A 16,121-nucleotide genomic window follows, 5' to 3' on the forward strand; every position below is an offset into this window, starting at 1 on the left:
ATGAGACAGGAGCTGATATGCGAGTCAGACTGAGCCACATTTGTAAAAAGCGATAGTCAATTACAGCAGCGCGGCCTGGGGGATAATAGCCTGCCTGTCAGCCTCTGTGTGCAGTATATGCTAGTGCATGCTTGTGTGCGTGTGTCTGTGCCTGAGCACATAGTACCCAAGAGTGAATATCGGGTTCCTATTCCCATCTATTTGCCCTATATCTCCATTCCTTAGATATTAATTTCGGAGCAGTGCTGCAGCACGGAGCCCAGGTCGTTAGCGTGATTCATCTGGGCTTCGTCCAAAATGGGCTTGAAAAAGACAGAAGAATAAGCCTTGTCTAGCAAAATGGGAGGCATATTTCTGTAAGATTTCAGCACCATGGAATAATGGGGAGGTTTTTATCCATAACACTCCCTTTCCCTGCTTTATTACAATTGATGCACACTACTGCATAAAGATGGAAGATGAAAAGATGAAACACAGGAAATAAAGTATAAAAAACTTTGCCCACCATGAGCACAAAATAAATAACATCAATGTGACAGTGTTTACTACACAACACTCTCAAACAATGCAAAATGAATCAGTGCATGTGCCGAGCTGTGAACCTCCCGTCATTGAGACGTTGGGAATGAAACGCATAAGAGGACGAGGGAAAAAAGCAACAACAGGGACACCGGTTTGAAAGCTCAGACAGATCAGTGCTTGTCCTGTACTTTCCACAGACACATGATCTCCTCAAGGACTTGGCCCTGTCAGCCACAGTGACCAGCCACCTGAAACAGAGGCATGATAGACTATCAGAGGAAGAGAAACTGTTCAAGGGAATTGTGTGGATTTAGTGGTCTAGTGCTGACACATGGCTTTGAGCATGGTAGAAAAGCACTTTAACTCTTGAGTGCTTTTATCACACGTACACAGCCCATAAAACATGGGGCTGTGGCGTACCATGCAAACAGTCCAGTAACACACATACACATACAGTATAATGCATACATAACACTAGCTCAGGAAAGTTGTCAGGCTGAACTAAACAATTAAAACAAGGGTCTGAAATTCATTCAAATTATCAGTTTTTGATAATTGCATGATTGTTTACTAAGGCTGCAGATGTCTTAGAAAGAGAGAACATCTGTTCCAATACTACACACCACTGTCAAGCTAAAATGAGTTCACAATAATCTGTAATCTGTAAAAGGTTAAAAAATATTTTTTTGGCAACAAACATTAAAAATACAAAAGTAGGGACCATAATTGTACAATAAACATCCTTTTCTTAAGTTATAGCTGTTAACAACCACTGCTAAAGTGCAGTAGCATCACCCACTATGTCGTATGTACCGGTATACTGCTGTGGGATTATTTATAATACAGATTATTTTGTAACAATAGTTTTTTAAATATCACAGTAAGTGCACAACATTCCTACTCTACATGCATGCATGCACATGAATGAAGCTATAACATGGGATTGCATGCTGAGCGCGTGTGTATCAACAGTTTGGATTTAGCCAAACTAACTGATGTGGCCTCATCAGTACTGAAGGAAATCAGGCTGACAGACTGAAAGCTGATTGAAAAAGGTTGTCAGTGATGGGAACTTGGAAGTGACGCCCTCAAGTGTCTGTAGACACGTCAGTCATTTGTTTCCCAGTGTGATGCCACATAACTGAGTTTAAGCCTGACCTGATCCCACCTTGTTATCTACTATTTGTAGCATTTCTGCTCAAAAACAAATTGCAATGTGAAACAGAGATTCATGTATACATGCACACAACCAGACTCCTGGAATTATAAATGTCCCTGCAGTCGGCTTCTTATCATTTCCATAAAATCAAATCTCATAGAGAGAGAGAGAGAGAGAGAAGAAAATGAAAGCCCCACAGAACTGCAACACGCCATGCCAAGAATGTCATGGCGCTGCGTTTTATAGCATTATTGGACTGAATTTAAAGTAGTTCTCTATAAAAATTCATTAACTCAAAATAAATTATTTTTTCAAGGGCTGGCAGAATCCAAGCACATGAATTTTAAATCTGAAGATGTTTGTTCTTGTTATTTATTTGTACTGTGACACTGGAGGAAAAACAGTGACAACATGGTGAATTATCAAAGTTTTGACAGCATTATTTTTTATCTGCAACTGTCCCCTTTGTATACTTATATACATAATTCATATGTACTTAAAGAAATCCCCGAATGGGGCTTCATTGCTGAAAACAAACAATGAAGTTAGAGTGTATCCTATGCGATATTCCCCTCTCTGCTATTCATCTCCGTAATAGAGATGCAAGCTCCGTAATGCTCGCTGGGAGCCAAGCATGAGATTGAGGATTTCTCACACACCATGCATTATTCATAGTCCAGAGCAACAGAGTGTGTAAGATGAGAATTACACAGCATGAAGAGAACAGGGGAGAGGGGACTGAGGGGAGAAGAGGGGGGCGAGGGGGAGGAAGGAGAGAGGAGCAAAGGTGAGAGATGGTGTGGTAGAGAAAGAGCTAAAGGAGAAGGCAGATAGTGGACACGGTCAGATCTTCATTTCCCATCCCTTTCAGGTTAACCCCAGGATTGTTTCTGGAGTTTGTGAACAGTGGGGTGGAGGAAATGAATATGGAACCGGGAGCCCTGATAGCTCGACCAGATTGACTCACAATTTGCATTTGTTAAATGTGCGTCTTGTGAGTCGGTTTGTATTCCGAGCACAAACCGAATAGTGAGCAGGAAATTTCAGGGTTCTGTTACGATTCGTGTCCGGCCTCCGTTCTTCATAATGAAAAACAGTGGGAAGTGAGTCAGGGTTGGAATTGATTTGTTTAACAATGGAAATGAAACAAAGTAGGAGGCATGGACCAAAACAGGAGGCATGCCATCTTAAATGAAAGCTTGAGACCAAGAAATTGCAAGATTGTGGCTGATACAATTTGACAAATGACTTGTACTGAATGATATAGAGCATTTTTCATCAGAATAATTGGTAGATGGATAAAAAAAAGTGATTTTATGTCCATTACTCTGCAAAATTATTCCTGTGCTGACATACATGAGGCCAGCCAATAAACTCTGAGTGCACTTAATTTCCAGCTTAAAAGAAAGCTGATACAACTGTACAATGTTAAAGTAATTTATCTGCAAACATTTTCTGATTGCAATTATTAACTCAAAGCAGGATATGCAAGATGAAATGGTAGCAATACAATTTTAGTTATTCCTCTGATGACCCCATTTGCTTGGCCTGAAAGCCATTTAGTGCATAAGACTAATGTTATTAGTTTGCAAAGTTAATGGAATATTAAGTTATATATTTTTCCTTCCAACTTAAATATGTAAGCAGCACATGTGTGCGTGTGTGTCTGTGTGTGCGTGCCTGTTCGTACATGTCTCCACAGATGCAGCCTTAATGACAAGAATGTGATGGTTACTGGCTTTTTAGCTTCCCAGTGATGAAAAGCCAGTATTAATTTAGGCTACAGATTTCATTTGTTCCGAACAGGAAAAACAATATAAATCACTTTTAGAGTGATTAGAGAGAGGGTTAGATTAATCCAGGCCTGATTAGGGCATTATGCTGGCTTGTTATGGACACACAGGGTGACTGACGGTAATTACTGTCTGTAATAGGAGAGCACACACTCAGTCAAGGCATGAGACACCAGCAGAGTGTGAGTGTGTGTGTGTGTGTGTGTGTGTGTGTGTGTGTGTGTGTGTGTGTGTGTGTGTGTGTGTGTGTGCTTATGTACTGTATGTGTGTGCATTGTTTGACTGAAACTAGGATTGAAAATGTTTTGATTTTCACCAATTACACACTGAAATATGCAGACTGCATGCAATCAGAACTGAGAGCAGCCTTGTGTGAGAGACAGGCGGAGGTACAGCGAGCGGTGTACAGGAGAGGAGGTGAGGAGAAAGAGTCATGGCTTTGTTTATGATTATTGATATCCTTAGACAAACATATTCGCCCAGATAATAAAAACAGATGGCAGGTAGGTGAGGCAAATATTGCAGAGTGGAAAATTAGAGAGGTGCTAAATCAGCAAATCGACATCAGTGTGAGCGGCACACACACACACACACACAGGCAGGCAGTCTAATCCATACACACAGACAGAATCTGAGTGGAATTTCTCCATCTGCCAAAACAGACTCCTGATTAATTGGTGATTTGAAGGTTACCAGTTTTATTCTTTAGGTGCTGCATTAATACAGTGGCATTGGAAAGCACAGGGGCCGAATCAGCAAAGACTCCATATGCCAATATTGCCTGAATTTCCTGCAGGTGTGAAGCTAAATATCTTTTTACAGTTTGGAAGCAGACATAAGGCACTCAATGAGATGTGTCCCATAAAAGCTATGGAAAATAACTATGCATATTTAGCAGGACACTGCACATCTCTCCTCTCTCTCTCTCTCCTCCATACTCCTTTCTTTTCTCCTCTTTCTTTATGGATTGTTCCTCTTCATCACATCATTGGCTGAATGAGAATTTTAAACACGCTGTTGGTTCAGCAAGAGCTCCACATGATGTGATAGGCTCAGAGCCCCCCTCCATTGGTCTCTTTGGGCTGTAAAACAACAGTCTAGAAGCTTGTTTTATGAGTGCACGCCTCTGGCTCTTTGCATGTTTATGTCAAACATTTGGAACAAATGGCATCCATTGGCTGGAACAACACAGATAAATCTCGTCAATTCACAGACAAGGAGAGCAGCGCAGGCCACTGAGAAAGTGGCCCACTTGATGGCTGACAAGAGGAGTGCCTGCATTATTCAATTAATACCTGAAAGGGTACATTTTATGCAGCATTTACTAAAGCATTCACTAGTCAATGCACACACAAATACACAAACACAGACATACTCCCACACAAACACAAGGACTTGTGTTTGCATCCTGGGAAAAAGACTGGACTCCCCTTCCATTTTGCCAAATCAAATATACAGTGAGAGCAAGCTAAAAGGCACTTTCAATCAGCCGCTCTGGGTCTGTCTGTCAATCTGGGAACAACAACAATCTAGCCTACTTGGAGTGGTCTAGTCAACATCCATTCCCCAATAAATTCAATCAGTGATGCTTTGTGTGTGTGTGTGTGTGTGTGTGTGTGTGTGTGTGTGTGTGTGTGTGTGTGTGTGTGTGTGTGTGTGTGTGTGTGTGTGTGTGTGTGTGTGTGTGTGTGTGTGTGTGTGTGTGTGTGTATCTAAGGTGTTTATGAGCGCGGCAGAGCAAAAGACGGAGAGCGTTTCTGACAGGGTTGTTTTAGAACAACAAAAGATCATTTTAAAGTGACACTTGCATGTATGGAGGAAGTTGAATATTCAAGGAAAAAAGAAATAGACACATCCAATCTGGGAAATGCACAAGTGAATAAATTTTACTTTGAGCGCAAAACCTATCCCTGATTCAGAGTGACAATAAGAATCTCTAGTTCACCGAATAATCTTAGAAAGCCAAGTAGCAGAGTTAACAGGCCTGAGCTAATGACATTGATGTGGAGGGCTGCACGCTGGAGTGATTGTCTGACTGTCTGAGACCCAAAAGCAGCACTAGCAGGCTCATCATGGACCCGCACTCTCATTATTTGGCCACAAATGGAAATGCAAATCGCTCGCTTTGCTGCGGACGCCTCAAATTTATTAAACTAAAAGGTTTAATTTCCATTTTTCTCTGCATCAGCTTTATTTATAAATGTCGTGCCCTATGAAGACCCTGTTATTTTCTCCCTCTCCTGCAGGCTCTTAACAAATCTGCTCATTAATATGGAAATGGAGAATCAATCGCTTTTCCGGCGACGGAGGGCTGTTTCCCCTCTGCGGTGTGTAATGTGTTCTGACTGGTCATCGGCACAAACAAACTCACATCCACACACATAAAGCTAGAAAACAGATCTATATACAGCACATATCCAGCCGTATATTTATAGAGGAATCATATATACTGTGCTGCATTTTATTATCTGCTCATAATATCAGTATTTTGCAGCCCAGTCAGACCATATTGCCAGAATGGCACCAGATGTTGCAGCATTAATAACCCATAATATCAAGTCCTGCTTATCCAACCTTTTAGAGCCCTAAAATAACACTCATAGACCTTAATGAGATCTAATTACGCACAAGGTTCTTATTCAGGGCAATATGAGGATAATTGCATCTGCAGCTTTTTACACTTGGTCATCATGTTGGCTAGTAAATGGCTTCTTTTTTCCCCCCTCTCCACCTGCCTGCCTGCCTGTCTGTCTGTCTGTCTCTGTGCTCTTCCTGCCCCCCCCCTCCCCTGTCTCTCTACAGTCAACAGCTGGGAGTGAACTATCACACCTATCCACTCCAGTCCACGACCTAATGAACATTTCTAAATGGCCATGACCAGCTGGTTAAGAGACTAATGTAGCAGCTATTAGCCAAAGCGGTTGTTTCCACACAGAGTTATCTGTGGAAAGCAGCATTAGAGGAGCAGAGGAGAGTGGATGAGGACGGACAGCTCTACGTTTTCTCCTTCATACACATGCATATATATATATATATATACAGTATATATCATACATACAGATATATTCCACAGCCCTGCACCGCATGTTTACCTTTCAAATTCTGGAGCAAACAAACCATGGGACGTATTTTCAACCCACAGTGCATTAGAGCTTATTAGGGCCTCAAGGTGTGTGTGTGTGTGTGTGTGTGTGTCTTATTAGGAAAATTCAGTTTCACTCAAGGTCTGAACACTGCGGTTGCAGACCACTGGCCATTGATTATTCATAGAGTCTGTGATTGGGTCCATTAATACAAGATTAAGGAAGGAACTGATGCTCATTTTGTATGTGTGTGTGTGTTTGTGGACTGAAGTTGAATTGTAATGAATTCTCTGTTTGTGTTTATCTAGGGTCTATCAACGCATAACATTATATAGGTAGGTACATTATATAAAGCTGAAGAAGCACATTAACAGAGAATGAAGGTATTTGGTTACTTATTAACAAAAGTGCATTAATTTATTTTAAATGTATTTAGTGTTCAGCTGCTGTAAAACAAGAGCAGCACGGTGCCTTTGATTAAAAATAAAAAAATCAAACAATAGAATGGAGCATTTTAACCTCCATCATTTACCACATACTGTAAGAATTCCACCTAATAGCATTTGTTCTTCAATTGAAACTTAATCTGGGTAAATGGTGCTTAAATGTTTAAATCACATTTACAGGCTGTCAACTGATCTGATGTTCTTCACATGGTCACCCTTCGTTTGAATGAAAATAAATTGATGGCAAATGAGAAAGGATTCTGCAAAACGCATGGTGCAGACCTATTGGATTGTAGCTCCCCCAAGTGGCCATTTCTAGCAAATGACAACAGCCAGGGGGAAACACACACACACACAGTCACAGTCACAGTCACCACAGGAGCTCTCGGGGGTCTGATACTTCTTATGAGGACAAGTGAGATAAAATGATTTCCAGTGAATTGTCTGGGATTGCTCCAGAAGAAAGAGGTTACTGTTACATTCCATGAAAAAGGCAGTGAGCCTGTGTGGTTCCTTCACACAGTCGTGACTGAACAAGTGAGCAGCAGGCACGTCCATATGTCATCATCCTCATCATCATCATCATCATCATTAACATAATCATCATAATCATCAAGTAGAGGAGATTGCTGCAGTATTTGACCTACATGAGCTTGAGCACTGTGGAATGTGCACACAGCTTACTACAGGCAGCAAAAATTAGACTAAATGATATACTTTAATAAGAAACATAGATGGACCACTTCCAGATTCTATCTTACGTTGAGGTGTACAAAGCTTAGCAAAACAAAATAAAAACAATATGTCCTATATTAACAAGAGTACCAGAGACAAAAAAAGACCAGTTACTTATTTTTTGTTCTTGCGCTGTTGATCCTGTACTTTTTCTAACATATACACACACACACACATATATATATATGTATATACAGCCCTGACATCAGTACATCTAAATATATATTTAATAAAATGTACATTTAATATTTAATAAAGGCGACAACATGTAAAAATCATCTGAACTGTGGCCTATATATATTATATATACATAATATATTTACATCTAGCACCTGGTGTGTTGAGGTTTACTGTACCTGTGCAGACGTCATGCTGTCCGCGGTGCTGAAGCAGTGACGTACACGCTGCCGTTCATCACGCATCCTTTCCTCTCCTTCCATTTTTGTGCTCCTGGCTAACTTGCTAAAGCGAGGGGGGTCTCCATCAGCAGGAGGCGGAGAAGACTGCAGGCAGCAGAGAGAAGCAGTTAGATCAAAAGGACTGGACCTTCCCTGGAGAATCGGGGAGACCTCACACACAGGATACTGTTATTAGAAAGGCAATACAATGTCCGATTTTGACAGCAACCCGTTCGCAGACCCGGATTTCAGCAATCCCTTTCAGGTAGCTAACTTGGGTACCCAGCTCGCTAGCTAGCGTTCGCTTGATAACCCACTGAGGCCAGTCTCAATATAGCATCCCTGCTAACTGTCTTAGCTTGACTGCTAGCTAGCAGCAAAACGAGCTAATCACTTTTATTTAAGCACCCATTCCTAATGTGGATATTCATTGTATAAAGAAACACGACAGATTACTCAGCACATTGTTATTAGGCGTGTTTATCTTTACAAATTTAGACAACGACTGTGCCATTTAGCAAGAAACATGTTGACGTTAGCTAGCTAGCTAACATTAGCTTTGCCCACCGTCAGGTAAACATCCACTGGCCCATGCTAGGTTGGTGTATATCGCACCGGTCGGTTAGCATCTGTTGGGAACATTGTGCGCTTAATTTGTTTTTTGCGAGTTTCGCTGGGCAGTGGGTTTATAACATGTAAAGAAAGGTGCATATCGTCACAGACATTTAGCTAGCTTAGCATTCACACAATTCACGCATAAACGTTGCAGACACACTAACCCTGCTGCAACACCGATTCCCTATAAAGTGGCACAAAAGATCATTTTGGAGAGTTCAAATGCGTTTATTTCCCTCATTATAGACCAAATAAAGGGCCCACAATGTTTATTCATACCACAGCAGAATGCATTCCCATGTTGTTGTTGTTGTTGCTGGTCCTACCTGCTGTAGTCAAGTCTGCGGGTTTTCATTCAAACAGAGGCTCGCTTCAGCAGGTGATTTAAGTCCCTCCTCCTCACCTGTGGGTGCGCTCATCAGTGGGCGGAGTTTAGGCTCCCAGCCTGCTCGCTCTGGCTACAATAGGCAGTGTCGTCTTCATGTAAACATATTATTAGCATATCCTGAACTAGTTCCCACAGCTCCTGATCTCTGTCGTCGTTTTTAAAACGCTAAAAAGATACTTATAATAGATTATGCTCATATGAAAGTCTTGCATGCACATCTTATTTTTTAACAGACCCACTGACTGTGTGCAGTCAAACAAATTCTAATGTGGTTATCAACGTTAAAATATAAGGTGTTGATTCTGAGGTTGTAGCTTTCAATCCCTAAATTCTTTTTGTGGACCTCTGCCCTGTAGGATCCTTCGGTGACCCAGGTGACACGATCTGCCCCTCCTGGTGGTCTGGAGGAGTATAACCCTTTCACAGACGCCAGAACGGTCAGTCCGAGCAGCACTGCTATCGATGAGAGTGTGCATGCATGTATTCAGAAGCTTCTGAGTCAGTGACCTCATTTTATCCAGCACCCTCTTCCTCTCCTCCTCCTCCTCCTCCTCCTCCACCTCTCAGTCACAGAGGATTTCACTGTCAGAATGTGACTGTGGCCTGATTGCAGTTTATATTCAGTATCTTGGCGGCACAAACATTAACACAGACGATCTGTGCTGGTTTACAGGCGGCCCCTGGAAATGCCCCCAAACCGACTACAGCCCCTTCACAAAACACACAACCCGCCATCATGAAGCCCACAGAAGAGCCGCCGGCCTACTCACAGAAACAGACCCAGGTAACAAGCAGAAGTACTCAGCATTAATCTTATCGTGCTTTTCTATTACTTTAACCTGTCTAGAGGCTTAACACTTTATATTTTTCATCATGACTGTATTTGGACTTTAAGACTTGTTCTCTGTTCTCCATCTTTAATTCAATTTAGTTTACAATAACATAGAAAGAACACTTGACATGGTTGATGATCTTGGGGATAAACAGAAAAAAACTGTTCATCAAACCCTTGCAGGACCAAGCTTCACTCTATCAAGAGATGAATTCATTGAGATGCAAACGATAACATTCAAAAACAGAACAGAAAGTCAGGTCTGGAAGTTTCTGATGAATCAAACATGCACCGTATCATGCTGATGGACTGAAGTGTGAAGAAAGATGTAAACAGCTCATATCCCAAAGCGCCTCCTCCTTTAAAAATGTTTCTCATGACCCGGGCATTACTGTGATGGAACTGCCATGCCAACATTTATTGATACATTTTGCTGATGGAAGCAAGAGGGGGAAATACCACATGTGTTAAAACTCACTTTATCATTCTGCAGGATTACAATCCTTAACTTGCTGCTAATTCCACCAGAGTAAAGACAAGAGTAAAGTTTTTTGACTATTGAGTTAGTCACCTGACCTTAATTTGTGAGGGGACTCTTCCATGTGTTAGACTGAAGGCAAAGTGATGCACAAAGAGGAGCTGCAGAGAATCCCTTTCATAGCTGTCCAATTACTTATGGCCTAGACTCTCATTATAACACTATAGAGATTCCTTCCTTCTGGTTCACCTTTACTCTTCCTCTTCATTCACACTTCTGTGTTCTGAAGGCCCAGCAGCGGCGTAATGAGGTACTGTCTGTCAGCTGATGTTTTCATGTTTTAAAGTGTGGATCAGCCCTTACCCCATTTGTAGCTTTTAGCTTACGGCACCACTTTAGAGCTAGTTTAGCACTAACTGATAAAGACAAGTGAGTGAACTACAGTGTGTGTGATTGCTTTTCTAATCCTAACCCCCTTTTTTCCTCCTCCCAAGCTTACCTGAGTGGAAAAATACCCTCATTTCTCACCTTACTGGATATAATACTAGCTGTCAGATGCTGAGGATTGAATTTTAAGAGCGTTTCTGTTTCTGCCGTCAGGACCAAGCACGCGCTCAGGCTGAGTTGTTGAGAAGGCAGGAGGAGCTGGAGAAGAAAGCAGCAGAGCTCGATCGCCGGGAGAGAGAGTTACAGTCCCACGGAGCCGCAGGAGGTCAGTCAGTCCCATCAGTCCATCAGTCAGTCAGTCAGTCCATTGCACAACTTACTTAACACCTCATCAACCACAGAGTCTGAAAGGTTTTCCAATCAAAGTAGGATTCAGATAGATAGATAGTGTTTATCAACATCACCATGGCAACAATATTATTGATGAAACAAAAGCTCAAATTTAGCCAAGAGCAGTCCAAATGACTAGCAGTATTTGCCTTTTGTGGAGATGACATGTGTGGACTTCTGCACCAAGGGCACCAGGGTTCAAAGCGGTTCATTCAAGGTTACCTGGATGTTTGGGTTTCACTGTACAGAACGATGAATGTGTGGAAGGTTTCTCTGTGCTCAGATAAAATCAGGTCTCCCTTGAAAAAAAGAGGCTCCTTGTCCCTCTGGGATTTTACCTGATTAGATTAAGTTTAATGATAATAAGTCCTTGTGTGAGTATGATTTCTGATATCACGGCTAGTGTGGAAGCCAGTCCTGATCCAACAGGAAGCATAGGTGTGAAACCTGAAGCAGCTTCAGTTATGTGTGAGACCCTAGTCATGTTGATACTGAAAGTAAATTTAGATGTTGTGTGTTTGGAATTTTAAATTGCTTTTCACTTCATTACATGTTCCCATACTTGATATTATTATTATCAATGAATCTTTCAATCACTGTATTCTTTGTCCACACAGGCCGTAAGAACAACTGGCCTCCACTCCCAGAGAAGTTCCCTGTTGGCCCATGTTTCTACCACGATATTGCAGTGGACATTCCTGTAGAGTTCCAGAAGACAGTCAAGATTATGTACAACCTTTGGATGTGTGAGTGCATTATGTGGCACACCACACAACAAGAAGCACTATGAGCAGATACTGAGCAGATATTCAGTATCTCTGTCATTTATTGTGGGTTTATAATACAAACCCACATAATGCTTGTGAAGCCACATTCATCACAGGTTTACTAAGTTGACTGTGCTCTGACGATCTTTGTTTTGTCTGTGTTTGTCAGTCCATGCAGGCACGCTCTTTGTGAACATGTTTGGCTGCCTGGCCTGGTTCTGTGTGGATGCGTCCCGTGGTGTAGATTTCGGCCTGGCCATGCTGTGGTTTCTGCTCTTTACTCCCTGTTCTTTTGTCTGCTGGTACAGACCGCTCTATGGGGCTTTCAGGTAGACTATAATACTTGAATATAACTTGACGATGGAGTTAAAGTTCATGACCTCCACCTTCCTCTCTTGACTACCTTGTTCCTGCTCCCACTACAGGAGTGACAGTTCATTCCGGTTCTTTGTCTTCTTCTTCGTCTACATCTGTCAGTTCGGAGTTCACGTTCTACAGACTATTGGCATCACAGGCTGGGGAACATGGTGAGTGTTTCTGCTCTTTCTTTCACTGAGTAGATACTGACGTTTACTTATGCTCTGTGATTACTCTTGTCTCTCCAGTGGCTGGATCGCAGCTTTAACTGGTCTGAACACCAGCATCCCTGTAGGCATCATCATGTTACTGATTGCAGCTCTGTTCACTGCGCTGTCTGTGGGCTCACTCATTATGTTTAAAAAGGTAACACAACCACATACGCAAGCACAGACTCCGTTTTTACATGGAAACAGTGTCCACCAGAGACTGTACGATGGGTGTGAAAAAATGAGTGGTCAGATCTGCAGCATCACTACTAGATCCTACTAAATTCTACATACTACTCCACATACACAGTCCACTAAATGATGCAGATTTCTTAAACAACGCTCGAGCTGTCACTTATTTTAAACAATTGAGGATGTTGTAGAGTAAAACAGTAAGTTATCTTTGTCCTATAGAGCCAATAGTTCTTCCACACACTGCTGCTCAGAAGCTCTGCTGTTGTGATTGTCTGTTAAGGACAGTTTTCCTTGTTAGAGCACCCTCCTCTGTATCACAATGCTTCTTCAGATATTCTGCACAGTAGATTTTAAATTCCTACACTTCAAATTTAACATGTTCATTTATATTTGAATTAATTTGAATACATGACAGGCCTACAACACAACTGGTAACACTATAAGGGCTTATAGTGTTTGAATATTACAAAGTAATAAAGGAAAAGCATAGTCTGGCATCTCTTTAAAAATAAGTCAAACTCCAGTGCTGTGATTGGACAGGACGAGACCTCTGCCTACATTTTTATTGACTTTCTTTTTTCCTCTCCTCTCTCCAGGTGCACGCACTGTATCGTACCACCGGTGCTAGCTTTGAGAAGGCTCAGCAGGAGTTCGCAACCGGAGTCATGTCTAACAAGACCGTTCAAACTGCAGCCGCCAACGCTGCAGCTAACGCTGCATCCAATGCTGCTCGTGGGGCCTTCAAATCTCATCCATAAACTGACACATGCGCATGTAAGCATACACACACACATATACACACACACACACTGACAAGATGGAAATGCACACCTCTGGCCCTGATCAAATTGGTTATATTTATGGATGGATGCTCGCACACTTAACAGTAGAATAACAGACAAGGGGCCAGAGCTGTCCATCTTCACGTAAAAACATTTATCATTAAAAAAAACATCCACCCTGTCTGCTTCTCAGTCAGGTGACTGTCTGCTCACATCCCTCAGAACATCCACAAAGTGACTCAAAGGCGTGCTCTAAACGTGTGGGGGGGTGCATCTCACACACTCACCTTCGCTGTCTTTCTTCTTCTGTCTCCTTGAGGTGATCCTTGGTCAGGCAGAGACTCCAGCATACCTTATTTTTGTTATAGTGACCTCCAAGCAGCTTCCTGCCTGATAAATACAGTGTAGAGTCATGAAAAGTGATAATCTGACCATGGTGGTTTTGCACATCGTCCTGACAGTGCAGTGTTCCTGTGAATGACTGGGCCTCTGTGCGAATGTGTGCTTGACTTTACAATTGTGGCTCTGACTTGTTTTTCTTTTTTATAATCCACTGGTTGGTCATTGAGCTCTGAAAGGTGAATATAAGTACTTATTTTGTGAGACAAAAACCATTCTAATTATGGTGAAAGTTATTTCTTATAAATAGGAATGTGTCTGTATGTTCTTATTTAAGGAACCAGCGACACCAGTTATTCCTGCTCTGTGTGCTACTCCGATTGGCAACAGATTGAGCATCTTATAGACTTAAACGCATGATAGCGACGTGCATGTTCAGCACATGTGAAGCTGCGATTTCTTTGGTCATTCTGTCCACTGCCTTTTCTTTCAGACAATGGGGGTGGTTTGCAAGACTTATTTTCCGCACAGTTTTAAGTGAGAAGTGATTGCATGTCCTAGTGGATGTTTGACTCATGATGGCACTAAAACGAGGGCGGCGAGTTAGATATATAATACCTTGATGTATGTATGGCATTAACACGGTTCTCCCTCAGCTGTTTCTGTAGCTTTTCACACTAAAAACTTAACGCTGCTATGAGTCTGAGGTGAGGCCTCCTGCTGTCGTGTTTCATGTTGAAAAGAACGCAAACACATCAAACATGTGGAGAACTGAGCTGCCTTTAACTACAGAAGATGACTCAGACAGTGATGTTTTTTTTTTCTTTCTTTCTCGAGATTAACATGAATACATAAAATAGTAAAAACACTGATACTGTGTATATTATGTACACCACACAGGCTAACGGTGTGTCTGTCGGTATTGGATTACTGGCAACATTTTATAGCCAAAACAAACAGAGAATTTGGACTTGATGCACATTCAGTGATATCGCTATGATATACAGTTTTAACAGTGTTATTCAGCACTACATTGTACAGACTACTGTCACTGACATGTTTATTTTGTTCTCTCATAGTGGTGGTGATTGTCTGAAGATGTGCATGGTAGATGAGTGATGACTGGTACTGCTGTTATTATGACTAGTCTGAGGACAAAACACTCCTGTGTGTGTGTGTGTGTGTCAGGTAGCAGAGTGTCAAACCCAAATTTCAGCAGTGTTTTTTTTTTAATATATTGTTTAAAATTCATTGCACATTTTATGTTTTTTGTCAGTGCAAAAGACAAAAGTTTTTATTTATGGTGTAATTTAAGTTGTTTTGATTTGAATTTGACATTGTTTTGTGTGCTTTTGTAATTAAAGTCATAGCATTAGCTAGATTACAAAAAAAGTGTTGGATTATTTTGCAAGCTGAACCCTGCAGGAGCTGCGTCTGTTGTGTGAGGATGTGTGTATGAAGAGTATGAAAGAAAAAAAGAACTCCCTCAAGTGTTATTCTATGTCCTGAAAAGCTGTGAGAAATCTACCAAACGTCCATATAGATTTGTTTTCAAATCTTGGTTTGTGAAGCGTTCCCTTTCCATATTTTACTTTTTAAGGCATTTACATGACGTTTCTTTGCTTCAGTACGTACACCCACACCATTCCCATGTATCTTAAAACAGCTGTAATATGAAGCCATGCCACAGTGGGTCGTCTCTTGTACGTATTTGGAGAGCTGGTCTGCAGTACGGAACAAAGTGTTTGAAATTTGCTGACACAAAAACTGTGTGTTTTTGACCTGTGACCATGTTATTTCACTGAATCAGAGAAAAAAGCTCATCCTAAAGGGACACTTGTATATTTTGTAAAGATGACAACAATTGATCCCCATAATCAATCACATGTAAAAAGTAAAAAAAACATGTAATGCACTGTTGTCTGGCCTTTGTTGCATGTGAAATAGTTTGAGTTTTGTATATTTATGGTATTAACATGAAATAAATAAAATTTGAAAGAAATATTTTTGACTTTTACCTCCTCATCTCTTCCAGGATAGGGCTCATCTTTCAGTGTTGAATTCAGTGGGCACCTTCCTCACCATGCTGTATGAAGGAACGCCCTATCCTAGTCATCCTTTCCTGATAAGCCCTTGAGGTAGTTGACAGGAAAGACGCATTAGACCATAACCCACTAACTTTATCAGTCATCCTGATGAATGTATTGGCAGAAATAAAGTTTTCTTTCTTCATTCCAGTCTTGTTG

The 16,121-nt window shown here is 41.4% G+C and overlaps 2 protein-coding genes across 4 annotated transcripts in view; one reads left to right on the forward strand and one right to left on the reverse strand.

Annotated features, from left to right (window-relative positions):
* Positions 1-8,221, reverse strand: part of otpb (orthopedia homeobox b) — a 49,281-nt gene extending 41,060 nt beyond the window's left edge. Inside the window, exon 1 of the mRNA XM_028413711.1 lies at positions 8,095-8,221. The gene's annotated coding sequence lies outside the window, so the exon portion shown is untranslated. The remainder of the gene's footprint in view (positions 1-8,094) is intronic.
* Positions 8,222-8,263: 42 nt separating this feature from the next.
* On the forward strand, positions 8,264-16,096 carry LOC114441002 (secretory carrier-associated membrane protein 1-like). 3 transcript variants are annotated; one of them, XM_028413709.1, is made up of 10 exons: positions 8,264-8,401; positions 9,496-9,576; positions 9,813-9,923; positions 11,050-11,161; positions 11,844-11,972; positions 12,163-12,322; positions 12,419-12,520; positions 12,599-12,716; positions 13,351-13,528; positions 15,911-16,096. In XM_028413709.1, exons 1-9 carry the CDS (start codon positions 8,345-8,347, stop codon positions 13,510-13,512), a joined length of 1,032 nt encoding a protein of 343 aa, XP_028269510.1. In that variant the 5' UTR covers positions 8,264-8,344; the 3' UTR covers positions 13,513-13,528; positions 15,911-16,096. The 3 variants fall into 3 exon arrangements, with proteins under 3 accessions (XP_028269510.1, XP_028269509.1, XP_028269508.1); XM_028413708.1 differs by lacking the exon at positions 15,911-16,096 and adding an exon at positions 14,955-15,879; XM_028413707.1 differs by lacking the exon at positions 15,911-16,096 and having other exon boundaries at positions 13,351-15,879.
* Positions 16,097-16,121: the final 25 nt, after the last annotated feature.

Source organism: Parambassis ranga, chromosome 9 (genome assembly GCF_900634625.1).
Source record: "Parambassis ranga chromosome 9, fParRan2.1, whole genome shotgun sequence".
NCBI lineage: Eukaryota > Metazoa > Chordata > Actinopteri > Ambassidae > Parambassis > Parambassis ranga.